The 14,666-nt window shown below is 44.1% G+C and overlaps 1 protein-coding gene across 1 annotated transcript in view; it reads left to right on the top strand.

Moving 5' to 3' along the window:
- FREM1 (FRAS1 related extracellular matrix 1) overlaps positions 1-11,782 on the top strand; it is a 40,100-nt gene extending 28,318 nt beyond the window's left edge. Inside the window, exons 8-14 of the mRNA XM_015425413.1 lie at positions 772-1,010; positions 2,359-2,406; positions 4,363-4,527; positions 4,947-5,075; positions 6,661-6,776; positions 10,713-10,798; positions 11,445-11,782. Of these exons, the coding sequence (XP_015280899.1) occupies positions 772-1,010; positions 2,359-2,406; positions 4,363-4,527; positions 4,947-5,075; positions 6,661-6,776; positions 10,713-10,798; positions 11,445-11,644 (983 nt within the window). The 3' untranslated portion in view covers positions 11,645-11,782. The remainder of the gene's footprint in view (positions 1-771; positions 1,011-2,358; positions 2,407-4,362; positions 4,528-4,946; positions 5,076-6,660; positions 6,777-10,712; positions 10,799-11,444) is intronic.
- Positions 11,783-14,666: the final 2,884 nt, after the last annotated feature.

The raw sequence follows: 14,666 nt of genomic DNA, 5'->3' as shown, positions 1-14,666 counted from the left end.
TGGCTGACTGTCGATTATGTTATTGATGATCTATGATCATAATAAAATTGAGGAGAGAAGGAAGGGAAGTCAGCAAGTTTCGAGTGGTTATGTGCGTGTTTTTAATCAAAGTTTGAAGAACATTGCAATAAAAGAAGAAAAGCAGTTAAGACATAAATCTACACAGTACATAAGCACTGTCTTCTTACATGACAAAACCACAGTGATCTGTTACTAGCTATATCTTGGGGTCAATTCATACTTCCAGCCAGCTGAAGATCACCATTTAAGGTGAAGCGAGCATGCCACACTCCTCTCCTCCCCGTCATGAACAGAAGGCATTAGGTTTGCTCGGTGTGCCTCATGTGCACATGCTTCACATCTGTGATCTTCCCCTCTTAATATAAGGGAGAGAGGTTAATGTCCACATTGGGCAGACATGCCTGGCTCACAAAACGTCTTCCTTCTGTGCTCTGTGAAGTGGAAAGCCATCCCCTTGACCATGAACAATCATTGGCCAGGTGAGTGCGTGTGATGGCCCATCATTGCAGTGGGTTTTTAGGAAACAGGATCCTTTTTAAAACGTGTGAGGTGACACTTTCCATGTGTCACATTAGGTGAGTTTTGTACAAAAACAAAGACTACTTAAAAAGGGGGAAAAGAACAGATCGACATCAGATAAAAAAATGATCCTACTTCTATCAACAAGCTGTTTCATCAGCCACATCAATGTGACCAGTGATCTCTTTATATAAAAAGGACTGACCATCTGCCATCTTGTTTGCTTTTCAGGTCAGTGCAGCTCATTCCATTCCTCTGGCCAAAACACGCACAACTTATGGATGAAAGGCATGCTGCTTCCAGCCTCCTCAGGCTCCTCTTCATCTTCCAGGCATGGCGCTGTTCACTTGGAAGGGGTCCCGCTGTCCTCTTCCAAAGAGGTGGTATTGCAGAGAAGGGACAAACTACCAGAATTCAAATCAGTGCATCTTTCAAGGAGCAGGCTGAGAGCCATTGGAAATGGCAAAACAGTAAGGATCGTTTGTTGAACAATGGGAAGAAAGAAATTGTTCCAAAGCGTTTGTGATGGTGCTTTTATATCGAAAGGCAAATGACTGAATGAAGGTGCATTCCAAGAAACAGTAATAATTCAGGCAAGACTAAGAGTGTAGACGATGCTGTTACAGGGTTATTGTTGCCCTTGGTTTACATGGGTCTTTAGTATAGCTCTCATCTCTGGTGAATCAGGTTTTTGCAGATTTTTGAAGCAATACAAAAACCTGTAAAACCTGGCCACCAAAGATGACAGTGGGATGGGCATAGGAGGGCTCCATTATGCAACCCTCTTAAGAGCCCATTATCTGTCTTCAGCTTTAGACTACTAGGGACAAAAACAGTGTTGTGTGAACAAAGCAGCTACTGTATTACAGATAAATTGATGGAGGCTCTTCTGTTATTTCTGTCTGATGCATTTTTTTTTGTCTCATGCATAATGGAGTCAGGAAAATTAGACACACAAACACAGAGGTGGTTGCCAACCACCAGGTAGGGCCTGGAGATCTCACAGAATTACACTGATCTCCAGGCAACAGGGATCAGTGTTCCCCTGGAACAAGTGGCTGCTTTGGAGGGTGGACCGTATGGTAATATACCCCACTAAGGTCCCTCCTCTCCCCAGACGCCATCCTCAAATTTCCAGGAATTTCTCAACTCAGAGCTGGCAACTCTACGAGTTCAGCTGAGTGCAACAGTAGCAGACATTTACAAGCACAAAAGCTGTGTTACTAGACAGTAGGCAACTCTGTCCAAGGAATAACTTTGCAACTTTCCCCTTGTAGACCCACTTTCTCTCTTAGGTGGGCCTCTTTACAGCTAGAAATCTTCCCTTTTTCTCAGCTCCAACCTCTGAGGGTTTTAATTCCATAGCCAAGTTCTGACTTGGGCCTGAGGCGGGGTGGGGGGAGGCCTTGCCAGCCCTAAAGCTTCAGGTGTCCCCATTATACTACCCTGTAATGTTTGTTCTGGATCACTTGCTTGAGTTCTCTGGATGTATTTATATCCTATAAGCAATGTTTGTTCTGGATAATAATTCCAGATGTCTGTGTATCTGCAGCCTGTTTGTGACACGGTTTTTAGTCTGGTTTATATGAAAGATCTCTGACGAGATGGTGAGAGAATAGGCCTGCCATGCATGGCATGCTGAGACTTCCTGAGTCTAGGGTTCTGTTTCCTAGGAACAAAAACCATGTGTGTATAGCAAACTTGTTGCAGCCTTGGCTTCTATCTCTGCTGCCCCACTACAAAAATATACACAAAACCCCCATATCTTGTTTCCATTATTTATATGTGTCATGAACATTTTGTTTCTTTGGCTTTCAGGTTCCCCCTTCTTCCATATTTAGAAATGGCACTGGTGTGTTTCTTAAAGTAAGAACAGTATTTATATATCTTCTGTTCACATACTAATGTATAAAGAGAGTTTAACTATTAGAGTCCGACTGGGACTGAGGAGATCTGGGCCCATTATCTCTTAGCCTGTCCTACCTCACAGGTAGGGTTGCTAAGTGTCTTCTTGTTCTGGAGCGGGGGACTCCCAGGGCGATCCTGGAGCGCGCGTGTGTGCCACATCCACGTCACCAGGAAGTGACGTGACAACGCTGGACACACTGGGGGTGGGGCTAAGACCATCCGAGGGAAAAACATAGAGTTTTCCCTCGGATGACCGTGGCCCCGCCTCCAGCGTGCCCGGCGTCGTCACGTCACTTCCTGGTGACGTGCACGTCGGGTGGAGTTCCCCCCAGGGCCCGATCCGGTGGCGGGGAACGGGCCTCTAGGGCGGGAGTTTCCCCGCCCCCCAGGGGGACTTGGTAAGCCTACTCACAGGGTTGTTTTGAAGATAAATGGAGAGGAGAAATATACATGCTGTTCTGTTCCTTGAAAGGGCAGGATTGAAAATGTGAAAGCTTCATGTCATTTGTTCTATACAGAGGAGAGGCTGTGGCGCAGTGGTAGAGCATCTGCTTGGCATGCAGAAGGTCCCCAGCCTCTCCTGTGAAAAAGATCAGGTGGTGTGTGATGTGAAAGCTTCCCCCCACCCCGGAGACCCAGGCCCGGAGAGCCTCTGCCAGTTTTAGTAGACAGTATTGACCTTCATGGACCACTGCTGGTTCAATATAAGGCAGCTTCATGTGTACATATGGACTACATACACAACTTTAATACCTTCAAACACGCACTCCATTCCCAATTGTTTGAAAGGGTCCAGCCACATATGATGTAGCAGATGCATAGGTTTAAGTTGGGTCTTCCTCATCTGTTGTGAAGCAAGGGTTAGGGGGTCCACTTTTAAAGGCAAAAGGGCACACGCAGGGAGGAGTGCAGGACCCTCTGACTGCTGCTTACCCCTTCCCTCAAATGTTTTTCTCCATCCTGGGCTTCAGTATGGAAGAGAACACAGCTGATGGGAAATGGATGTGTCCTGTGAAACAGGTACACACCCGTTGTAGGTTTTGCTACGTTCCCCTGTTTGCAGTGCCCAAGTCAGATCGCAACTTTGGCATGCATGAAGTCCCTTGGCTTCAACCTTCACCGACACCATTTTTATGTCCTGAAACACTCAATGCCCCCCGCACTATTTGGTCTGTTGGGGAATCCTACAAGTGAACGCATAGGTTTCCTTAGTGGGCCAAATAGCACACCATTGCTGGCTGGGAAAATGGCATTGGGGGGGGAAGCCTCTTTTCCACACATACCGCAGCCTTAATTTGAATTGCTATTCGGAGACTGAGGAGAACCCATGACTCACATGTGACTTTCACACAAGGCATAGAGTGGGGCCTCTGGACCCAACCTGTATTCTCTGTAACATGTGAATGGGTACAACTAGTGTACATTAGGTAAGACACAGAAGTGGTTCTTTATTTTAGGAGCCCTGTCCCCGTGCTCCTTTGCTCTTAAAATCCAAAACACAGACCCCCCCATTGTATACCTTATGTATATATATCATTAGCCAAGTTCTTCTTAATTCCTTGACTGACAGTGCCATCCTAGGCAGAGTTGCACTAGGGTTGCCAACCTACAGGTGGGGCCTGGAGTTCTCCTGGAATTACAGCTGATCTCCAGAGTACAACATTCAGTTCCCCTGGGGAAAATGGCAGCTTCAGAAGATGGGCTCTGTGGCATCACACCCCTATTGAGCTCCCTCCCCTCCCCAAACTCTGCCCTTCCCAAACCCTGCCCCCAAATTTCCAGGAATTTCCCACCCTGGAGTTGGCAGCCCTAAATTGCACCGTTTTAAGCCAGTTGATTTCAATTGACTCTGAATTTAATGGTAAAGGCTATCCTTCATCTTAATTTGTCTTTTTGTTACTCTTTGTCACTAAGTACCATGGGATGGCAGTGCTAAGAGTAGAAGATGACAATCCATCACCTAACAAGATGGCAGCTGAATCACTGATAAGCCAAGATGAGCCAAAGAAGCATGTGGCTTCCCCAAGAAAAACAGACGTTCCACAGGCAGATGCCAGCATTCAGGTATCAACTTCTTTTGTTGTACTTTGATTATGCTCTCACCTGTGCTGTACTATGGCAAGGTTTACCACTAAGATGACTACTTTGACAATCTTCAGTTTCCTCAAGATATAATTTTTTTGTGAAAGAAATGTTTAGCTTAAGATCAAAACGTTTTTTAGAAATTGTTGGGAATATTCCAGTTTAACTCCAGAGAACCTACAGCACTTGTACAAATAAATCTTCATTTGGTGATGTCATTTCTCAGATTATGCTAGTATCCATCTGCAAAATGTTCTCCACACAAAGAATTTCCTCTCAACTATTTATGTACATAGTACACTGCCATTACAAATTCAATGTAAATCCTTTCTAGAAGGGATTCATAAACATTGGACATAGAGAATAAAAATGTGAACTGATTTGTCTAATTTTTCCTAATGTTCCTTTCTTTCCAGGTCCCAAAACTTGGCTTTCCGAAGCATTGTGCACCAGATTTAAGGGGTCTCTTGCATTTTGAAGAAAACATCCAGAAGTTGTTTCAGTGTGACGGTATTTCTTGGACTTTATGGAATTCCACAAGCAAGGTATGAATCTGCTCGTCTTGGTGATAGTTTCGGAGGGCAGCTGTGCTGGTCTGCAGTAGTTCTTTTTATTCTGGTCTGCAGTAGAACACCTCGATTCGAGTCCAGTTGTACCTTAGAAGCCAATAAGACCCTTGGGGTATGAGCTTTCGAAAGTCAAAGCTTCCTTCATCTCTAAGGTGCCACTGGACTTGAATCTAGCTGCTCATCTTGGTATAGGTACAGTTTTTAAAACTTATATTGGAAAAATTCCGGAGGAAGAAAGTATTTCTGTTGCTTTTGCCTTTAACCAGCAAGACTCTCTTTTTTAAAAACATATACACAGACCGCAGTGTTAGAATTTACAAGTGATTTTAATGGGTCATTTTAGTCATTGTTCAGTTATCCATCTGTGACAAAGGATGATGCCTTTATGGAATGATTTCAGACTCAGGAAACAGGAATTTCTGTCAAAGAGTTTTATCTGCTGTCAAGGAGTTTTATCTGTTCAGCACAAACAAAGAAAACCAGTTCATTTACCGGGGTTGAGGGACGGGACTCTCCCTAAAGGAACTCCATGAGGGGCAGATCCCCAATCTGCCGTGATGTTAGCAGTCCATCATTAACAGTTTGAAGAGGGAGCAGCTCGACCATAACTGGCTAAAAATCCTAAAAGACAGAGATAAGTGCCTCCAAGGAAGTAAATGGGTCTGGGACAGAGAATCACGTTACCTCTTACTTTAAGTGTTCCCCTCAACTGAAAAATGTGAAATTATCCCAGACCTCATGCTGTCATTCTGCCAGGGGTCATTTCGTAGAAAAAGAGCTAGGGAAACTCATTAGCATCACTCATTAGCATATGCCACACCCCCTGACATCAGGGGCCCGGTGGTGGACCTGCAAGGCCGGCGGGAGTGGGAGGAAGCCCCGCCAAGGCCCTCCCTGGCCCCAGGCAGGCAGGGGTGGGGAGAGGCGGGGAGGAAGCAACTTACCCTCCCTCTTCTCCTGCCTCCTCCTGGCTGAATGAGGGCCGGAAGCGGGGCGGCCAGAAGCAGGGGGCGGGGCTTCGTCATGTGCCCCGCCCCCTTGCACCTCACCCGGGGGAACTGTGTTCCCCCGCGTTCCCCCCCGAAATGACCTCTGCATTCTGCCACGGAGAATGGTGTCAGAAAATCAGAGTAGGGTCCAGACTCCAGATGCAACCAAAGGACTCTATTTGGATATCCTGATCTATAACATTGATCTTCAAATGGTGGGTCATGACCCACAGGTGGGACATACCTTCATCTGAGACAAGTCATACCAGGTTTAAGGGTTCATTTTAAGGGAAGGTGAAGATGGCAATACATGGAAAAGTGGAAGTATGAGCCATGCTGCAGATTGTGATTAAAGATGGATCCAAAGTTTCAAATAGTTGAAGACTACAGATCTGTATTTGGAGTCAGTGGCTGAAATTAAAATCTCAATCAAAAATACATTTTTTTTTAATATACAGTATGCAATTTCCATGTGGTAGCCTTTAACCATTTCAGTTTTAGAGAAATGCGTATAGAAACTGAAGTCACACTTTCAAAAGGTGGACATAGCGGAACAAATTATTTCATTCCAGAATGTTAACTTGAAATCTTGCCCTCCTGGATGGAGCCATCATGATGAAAGGTGCTATATCCTAATCACTGACCAGAAAGTCCCATGGAATGAAGCTGCCTGGGCTTGCAAAGTATGGTAAGAAGACATATATTTGTACATACCCATCATTTGGCTGTTTTTGTGTCTGTCCCAGTGGATTAGTGTAGAAATGAAACTCTTGCACTTAAGATAAAGCTAAAACTGGATCTAAGGTAATGCTTGAGATTTTCAAATATGCTTGAGATCCTAGGTCACTAGCTCAATTGGAATTCCACCACAAAGGTATCATTTGAATGCTTATTCCATCTGTGGAGATAGATCAAGATCGGTAGCCGTGCTAGTATGTCTGTAGCAGTAGAGAAGCGCAAGAGAACCTTAAAGACTAACAAAATTTGTGGCAGGGTATGTGCTTTTGTGAGTTACTGCTCACTTCTTCAGATACAGCTAGAATCTGAAGAAGGGAGCAGTGACTCACAAAGACTCATACCATGCCACAAATTTTGTTAGTCTTTAAGGTGCTACTGGACTCTTGCTCTTTTCTGTTCCATTTATAAGCCGTGTCATTTATCCAGTTGCTTTGAGGAGCATGCTAAACATTTCTAAAAGGAGAACTCAGATAACAAAAATGACAGAGGCCTCCCATGGAACTGCATGGGAAATTTATGGAAGTCTAGATTTGGAAGGTTGGGCTGTTGTATCATCAATGTTTTTTCCTTGCAAGAGCATTGTAAAATCCTTTTCAGACCTGGAATTGCAATAATAATAATAATAACAGAAAATGTCAGGAATTCTTATTTAATTTATTTACTTACTTACTAGATTTATATCCCACTCCCTCTCCCACAATGTGGGGCTCAAGTTTGCTCACAACATTTTTTTAAAAAACATACAACTGAACCATAAGGTTCATCAGTAAAACAAATTAGAACAGTTAAAATCTTAACCTTCTCCCAGTACCTAGAAATATTCCAGAGAGAAAACGTGTGGCAGACTAGTAGCCGCAGAAAATAAAATAAAATAAAAGTATTAGCCAAAGGCCTGCTGGAACAATTCCATTTTATATGCCCTGTGGAAGCTTGACTGCTCATCTCTGATAAGGCATTCCACCAGAATGGGACTATGATGGAAAAACCCCTCACCCTAGTGGAAGCAAGACACAAACAGCGCGTGCAGTTGTATCAGGAGAGGTGGTCATTCAGGTATGCCAGTCCCAGACTGTTTAGGGCAGAGGTGTCAAACTCACTTGTTATGAGGGTCGGGCCATCTGTACCATAAAATGTAATGCCAGGTACTGGAGATGTAAACTTTATAAAGGACAGCAGCTGGTAAGCTCCAAGTTGTTGTGTTCTCACTGCAAGGCCCTGTGAGCTGGAAGCGGGGTACAGAGGAAAACCCACATGGGCAAACTGGAGAGTCAGTACTGCAGGGCAGGGCAGGAACTCCCATGCTGCCTGGAAGGGGGCAAACCCCTTCCCCAGCCTGCTCCCACTGCCAAGGCTGTGAGGCCAGGCCCCAGGGTAAAATGCATAGTGGCTGGCTATTGCAAAGTCCCCCCTGTCTCCAAGCCACCATGGAAGGGGACTGGGAAGAAAAGCTGAACTAACTCTCCCACCTGCAAAAGTGGGGGGGGGGCAGCCAGAATGGTCTGAGGTCACGTACACAGAGGGACCCAGGCCAAGCAAAGCCTGATAAGGCAGAGATGCCTGTGACTTGCAAGGTGATCCATGGTGGGGTGATGCTGGGGGAGTTCAAGCCAGAGATCATTGGCAAGCCTACCACCCCTAGGGGTGCCAGGTGGGGGTGGGGGATCCCCTGATTTCATGGGCTCCTGCCTACCCCCAGCCAGCTGGCCGGCAGGGGAAGCTCCGCCCCAATCCCCACCCCCAACAGCAGCTATCCATCCCCTCCTGCAAGACTTGAAGGGCCCTCCAGCTGATCAGTAGGAGTGCATGGCCTGTCAATCAGCTGGAGGGCACTTTAAATCTTGCAGGAGGGGAGGGAGAGGGGCGGCCATTGGCCTCCACATCTAAACTCCAAGCAGCAAATTTGCTACTTGGGATTCAGATGCGCCCACCCCCTTCATGAAAAAATAATTTAAGGGTCCCTTGATATGCTTTTTGCAAGAAGTGGGGAGGCCGCATGCACCTGAACTACAAGTTGCGAATTCGCACCTGCCCCAAGCCAAAGGCCACCGTATCATCTGTGGCAGAGGCCCCAGGCTATCCATCCCCAGAGCTGTAGGCCAAGTGGAGAGGTATGAATGCAGCTGCAGTGGCTCCCAACTTACCAGTGAGACTGTCCCTGACGTGAAGGGGTTCTGCTTGACTGCAGACATGCTGAAGCCACAATTGGAGTGGCTCCCCCCCCCAGCAGCTACCTGTTCTCTCCCTTGCCCCAGTTGCTCATACGTGACCTCCTGTTCCCTCCCTTTCACACGCACACACACTTTCCATGTCTCCTCACATCTCTTTTTTCTTCCCTAAGTATTGAAGGACAACCATCTGAGCCTTCTACAACACTGTCCTGAAGTCCAATAATTTCTTGTAGGACAACCATCTGAGCCTTCTACAACAACACTGTCCTGAAGTCCAATAATTTCCCTTTCCCCTAGTGTGCAGTGGCATCTAAAATGTAAAAAAAATGCTGATGTTTTCCTCCCCAGTTAGCCATGAAATTCACTAATTGACTTTGGGCCAGTTATTACCTCTCGGTCTCACCTACCTCAGAAGGCTGGTAGGATACTTAAATTTGGGAGGGTGGCATGTGCACAGCCTTGAACTCCTTGGAAATAAGACCAGGATAAAAATATAATAAAGTATCACCAAATGGACAATGACGTAAGCCTGTTCACATGTTACAGTGAATGCATCTACATCCTGCCAACATGCATTCACTTTATGAATGAAACTGGGGACCAATAAATGTGGGGTTTGTGTTACATGTTCAGCGGCACATGAGAATTACTCAATGCACATACAAAGAACAATCAAGTGTACACTGTGCACAGATTGTGTGTTTACTCTGACTTGTGGATTGGGCTTTCAGCATAGGCTTAGTTGATTCTCTGTTCACTGTAACTTGTGGATTGGACTTTCAGCATAGGCTTAGTTGATTCTCTGGTTTGTGTGTGCAGTTGACAAGGGTAGACAGAGGCAAATTGTAATTAAGAAGCACAGACTCAGAGATGATAAGGATACTTCTGCTGATTTGTGTTGGCTAGTAAGGAAGGTTCTGTTTAGCTAATTCATCCTTATCGTCATTGATCTATGCCCCACTGGGGTGATTTGAGAGTAACTACCAACTTGGAATATAGCCCATTAACATCTTAGAAGCAGACATAATTTCAAACAAACGTAAATTAATGTAAATGCTGACACTGGGAGTCAAATCAATTTAAGAAACAAGGATTGGATGTCAGCCTTTGTATCATCAGCATGCTTTGCTTAGCAGAGTCTGCACAGAGTAGATGGCATTTTTTTAAAGTATGGCCTTAATTAGAGAAAATAAGGACAGTGTTTACATTTACATATCTCATCCTATCCAATTTATCTTGTCATTTTCTTTCTGACTGACAGGGGCTATTGTTAATTGCATCCTGAACTAACATATTCTCTCAAATAGTATATCTGGATCGTCAGTTGATTCAGCTGTTAAAGGTTTGGGTTTTCTCCTTCCAGTATATTTTCCACAATTTAGTCTGGGTCGTTTGCTTGCAGTTATACATTATTTGGCTGTCGGTCCCATTGAAATCACCAAGATTTATTTCCAGGTAAATAATTTGAGAATAAGTAGATTAAACAGAACTAAGTCATACTGGTGTATTGTATTTAAGGAACATCAGGCATAGTTTGTGTACCACAGCTTGTCTCTTTTTGGCACGAAGAACTACATTTCAAATAGCTTCTTAAAAGGGGAGCTGACGATCCCCTGTTCTGAAACGTGTTGTTCATGAGCCATGCAATGTGCCTGCTGCACTTAGTCCATGGGACAGATGCTACCTCTGACTCTACAATCTTTGTTTATCGATCCCAGGTACCATGGCAGTTTAGCAAGCGTGGCTTCCAAATTACACATGCGGTGGCTGTGGAACTTCAGTGAAAGGAGACCCTTTTGGATAGGTATGTATGGAGCAGAGTGTTACTGTAGCCTGTCTTACATTTCCCACCAAAAGATGTAGAAAAAGGAAGGACAGTATTAAAATACTTTTTTCTTATAACATGTTCATATCAAAACATGTTCATATCAAAACATGTTCAGTGTCCGAGGTAAAATCGGGGAGTTGGAGTTCTGCAGGTCCCTGGCAGAAAGCTTCCAAGCCTACCAGCTCTGCCCTTGAAGCTCTTCTCTGATTTGGCCTCTCTCCCAACCAGTTCTGTTCTCCTGGAACTTTTCCCTCCCACCTAAAGAGCTCATGGCTCAGCTTCATATTGGATCTTGTGATGAGTAGCCCTTAACCAGATGGGATCAGGGCACTGGTCGGGGGTCAGTGCTGTAGCCATTTGCTGCAATTCACAGGTACAGATACTAAAGGCAGTTTAATAACTGGGCTGTTAATTATAAAGCAATGTTTATGTTTTCACAATGAAACCTCCCAGATGAGCAGAATATATTTACCTAAGATAGCTATCACTCAAAAATCAATACAGGGTTAAAGAACCAAGGTAGGAAGAAACAGGTAAGAAAAGTTAGGAGAGCAGTTATTTGGACTAATCACTTTGTCAGCTGTTTGATGGCCATCAACCTGTATGATTTTATTCATTATAGGCTTGAATGATCAACGAAATCCAGGCCAATTAGAATGGAATGATGGAGAAAGTGTCGGTTTCACCAACTGGAGAAAAGGTCCCCCTCATCTTTCAAAGAGAAGAAGGAGCTGCGTTTTAGTACAGCAGCAGGGGAAATGGCAAAGAAAGGACTGCAGGAAGGGCAAAGGACACAACTATATTTGCTCCAGGAAACTGTAAAGAAAACGGACATTCAAACATATACGTGGCCTTTCTTGTGTATAGTGATTTTTAAACATATTTATTTGAGAGAGCCAGAACAGCTCAAAATGAGGGGACAGGAGATCTAATTATAGTAGGCTTACAAAAACCTGTTGTGTACCCATTTTATTCCCCTTTTGTATCTTTTTGGTCAAGACTTCGGTCATATACACCTGTAATACATTGAAATTGAAAAAACCTGTTGATCCTTCAGGTGCCACAAGACTACTCTTTTTGTTCCATAAAAAATGGAAGAAATGAGATGTGCTGCCCTTCATCTCTCTTTTTCCGGTGTCTGCAGTGTTTTGAGTATAAACTCCTTGAGAGGAACTGTTGGGTGGGCAAGGACATGATGCTTTCCTGGACAGGGCATCTGACTCCTGCAATGAAACAGGGGTTGAAGTCTTAATTTTGAAAGTGTATATACAAAACACACAGTGCTGGTCTCAGACATTTCTAAGCTCGAAAGTAAAAATGACCCCCCCCCATCTTTGTAGTGGTTTAGAGTGCTAGATCACAGAAGCAGGAAAATGGTGCCTTCTTTTGAAACTGCCACCTAAAATGACTGTGTTCGTAGCCTTGTGGTAAAGTTAGCCCTTGTGACTTTAGTGGATTTTTAGACTTTAAATTCTGGTAATAATTGGAAGTTAAATGTATGAATGTTCTTCTTGTTTCAGACCAAATATGGATAGTGATGTTCTGTATTCTTGGTGTTTGGGGGGGGCAACAGTGGGAGGGCTTCTGGTGTCCTGGCCCCACTGGTGGACCTCCTGATGGCACCTGGTATTTTTGGCCACTGTGGGACAGAGCGTTGGACTGGATGGGCCATTGGCCTGATCCAACATTGGCTTCTCTTATATTCTTATGTTAGTGCTCAGATGGTAAGTCTGAACATCATTATATGTCTGACCTGTCTACCAGCTTCAGTAGATTTCAGCCATAAAGAATCCTGGCAGAATTATTCAAACATGTTCTTTGTCACCATTATGCCTGTCAATAAACCCAAAGTCTTGTTTGTAGTCTGTAACTCCAAAGACTGCCAGTAGTCCATTAGAAACAGAATGTGGTTTCTCAGAAGAAAATTCATTTTTCACATTGGCATTGATAAATATGTGATGAGGATTATACAAACAAATCAGGCTCTTGTGAATTATATATATACATTTTCCTTTTAGGGACATTTGAAGTGAGAGCGATATATAAACACACTTTACTGAATGCTGAAGATAATGATATGCTTATCACAGTGAGGTTTTGCTTTATTTAAATCTTAAAAACCTGGTGCTAATCAACATTTATACTCCAAATTCCATTCTATATGCACTGTATCTACTGTAATGCCTAAAAAGGTACTTTTAATAAAAGAATATTACAAATAATAAAAATATTGTGGATGTATTATCATTGCCCTTTAATAGTCCACATCAATGTTTCTTTGAGACACTGTATTTCTTTGTCTCATATCAGTAGATGACAATGGCACTGGGAAGTGAAGTAGAGGTATGGGGGGTTGGTAGTGATTGAGTAGGAAAGAGATGCAGTGAGTTGTAGTGGATAGTTTGATGAAAATACCTACTCAGTAGATAGCTATGGTGAAACAGTCAAATTCTGTGCTAGGGATTATTAGGAAAACAACTGAAAATAAAATGGCTGTACTGTAATGTCCTTGTATATATGTACAGCATGACCACATCTGGAGTATTGTTTTGCAGTACTGGTTACCATATCTCAGAAAAGATATCTGATATCTCAGCTGGGAAAAGGTGCAGAAGACAGCAACCAAAATTATCAAGGATTTAGGGTACCCTTTATAAAGATAGACTAAACAGCCTGATGTGTTTCAGTTTAGAGAAAAGATGGTGGGGGAGTCATGATAGAAGTTTATAAAATTATTCAGAGGGTGAAGAAAGTGAATAGAAAGAATTATTTCTCCCTGTTTTGAACACGGGGGCATCTGCACAAAGAAACAACAGTGCAGCTTCTCTGATCGATGAGGTTTATGCCTGCTGTTTATATACATGTATGCTGCCTGCTCCTAGATCACAGTCCCATAAACTCCTTAAAGCAAATTGCTGCTGAGCTAGGTTCCCCCCCAAAAAAATACTCACTGTGATGGATCCTAGAAAACACAAGTGCCTCCTGCTTTAGGCAGTGGATCTTCCCAGCCTACCTCTTCCGAACCTTCTCCCCCCACCCCAACAAGGTACTGCTGAGGGTCAGGGAATTCCCATGGATGAAAAAAGTCATGTGGCACAAGGGCTGTAGAGAGACGAAGGAATAAAAACCCTGGTGCGTTATATGATGTCATCATACCTCTCCGCTCATGTTTGTGTAGCGTTTTCCTCCACACTAAAGAGTCTTTCTCCAGAGAAAAAGGCTTTTCATCTACTGGAAGCGACTCTTCCTCCAGAAGAAGGTGACTCTGGCTTGTGGAAAGTTAGCTAAGCAGAATGGTAGGATACAACCCAGTGTTTTGGTTTGTTTTAAATACAGAGAGATGTGAGCCTGAAAGCTGGCACACAGGAGTATTGGTGGGAATAGTTTATGACTAGGATTGTCAACCTCCAGGCGGCACCTGGAGATCTCCTGCTATTACAACTGATCTCCAGATGACAAAGATCAATTCTCCTGGAGCAGATGGCTGCTTTGGAGGGTGGACTCTGTGGCATTATACCCAGCTGAGGTCCCTCCCCTGCCCAAACCCCACCCTCCCCAGGCTCCACCCAAAAATCTCCACGTATTTCCCAGCCCTGAGCTAGCAATCCTGTGTATTACCCTTAAATGTATACTCTTGTAATCTCAGATTACTAGAGGAATCTGAAAACATGTTAATTGTTGTTCTACTGTCTCTCAACTTCAGATTGGGTGTTGGGAGCAGTTTAAATTGCTCCAGTCCCGATGCATTTTTTTTTAACCTGGAGAATTGCGATCATACTCGCCTCCTTCTTCCAGATTGCTGCGCAGCCACATCGTTCCCTGCCGTCCACACGCGGAAGCGTGC

Source organism: Gekko japonicus, unplaced genomic scaffold (genome assembly GCF_001447785.1).
Source record: "Gekko japonicus isolate JY-2015 unplaced genomic scaffold, Gekko_japonicus_V1.1 scaffold191, whole genome shotgun sequence".
Classification (NCBI taxonomy): domain Eukaryota; kingdom Metazoa; phylum Chordata; class Lepidosauria; order Squamata; family Gekkonidae; genus Gekko; species Gekko japonicus.
This window is presented reverse-complemented; position numbering and strand designations above follow the sequence as displayed.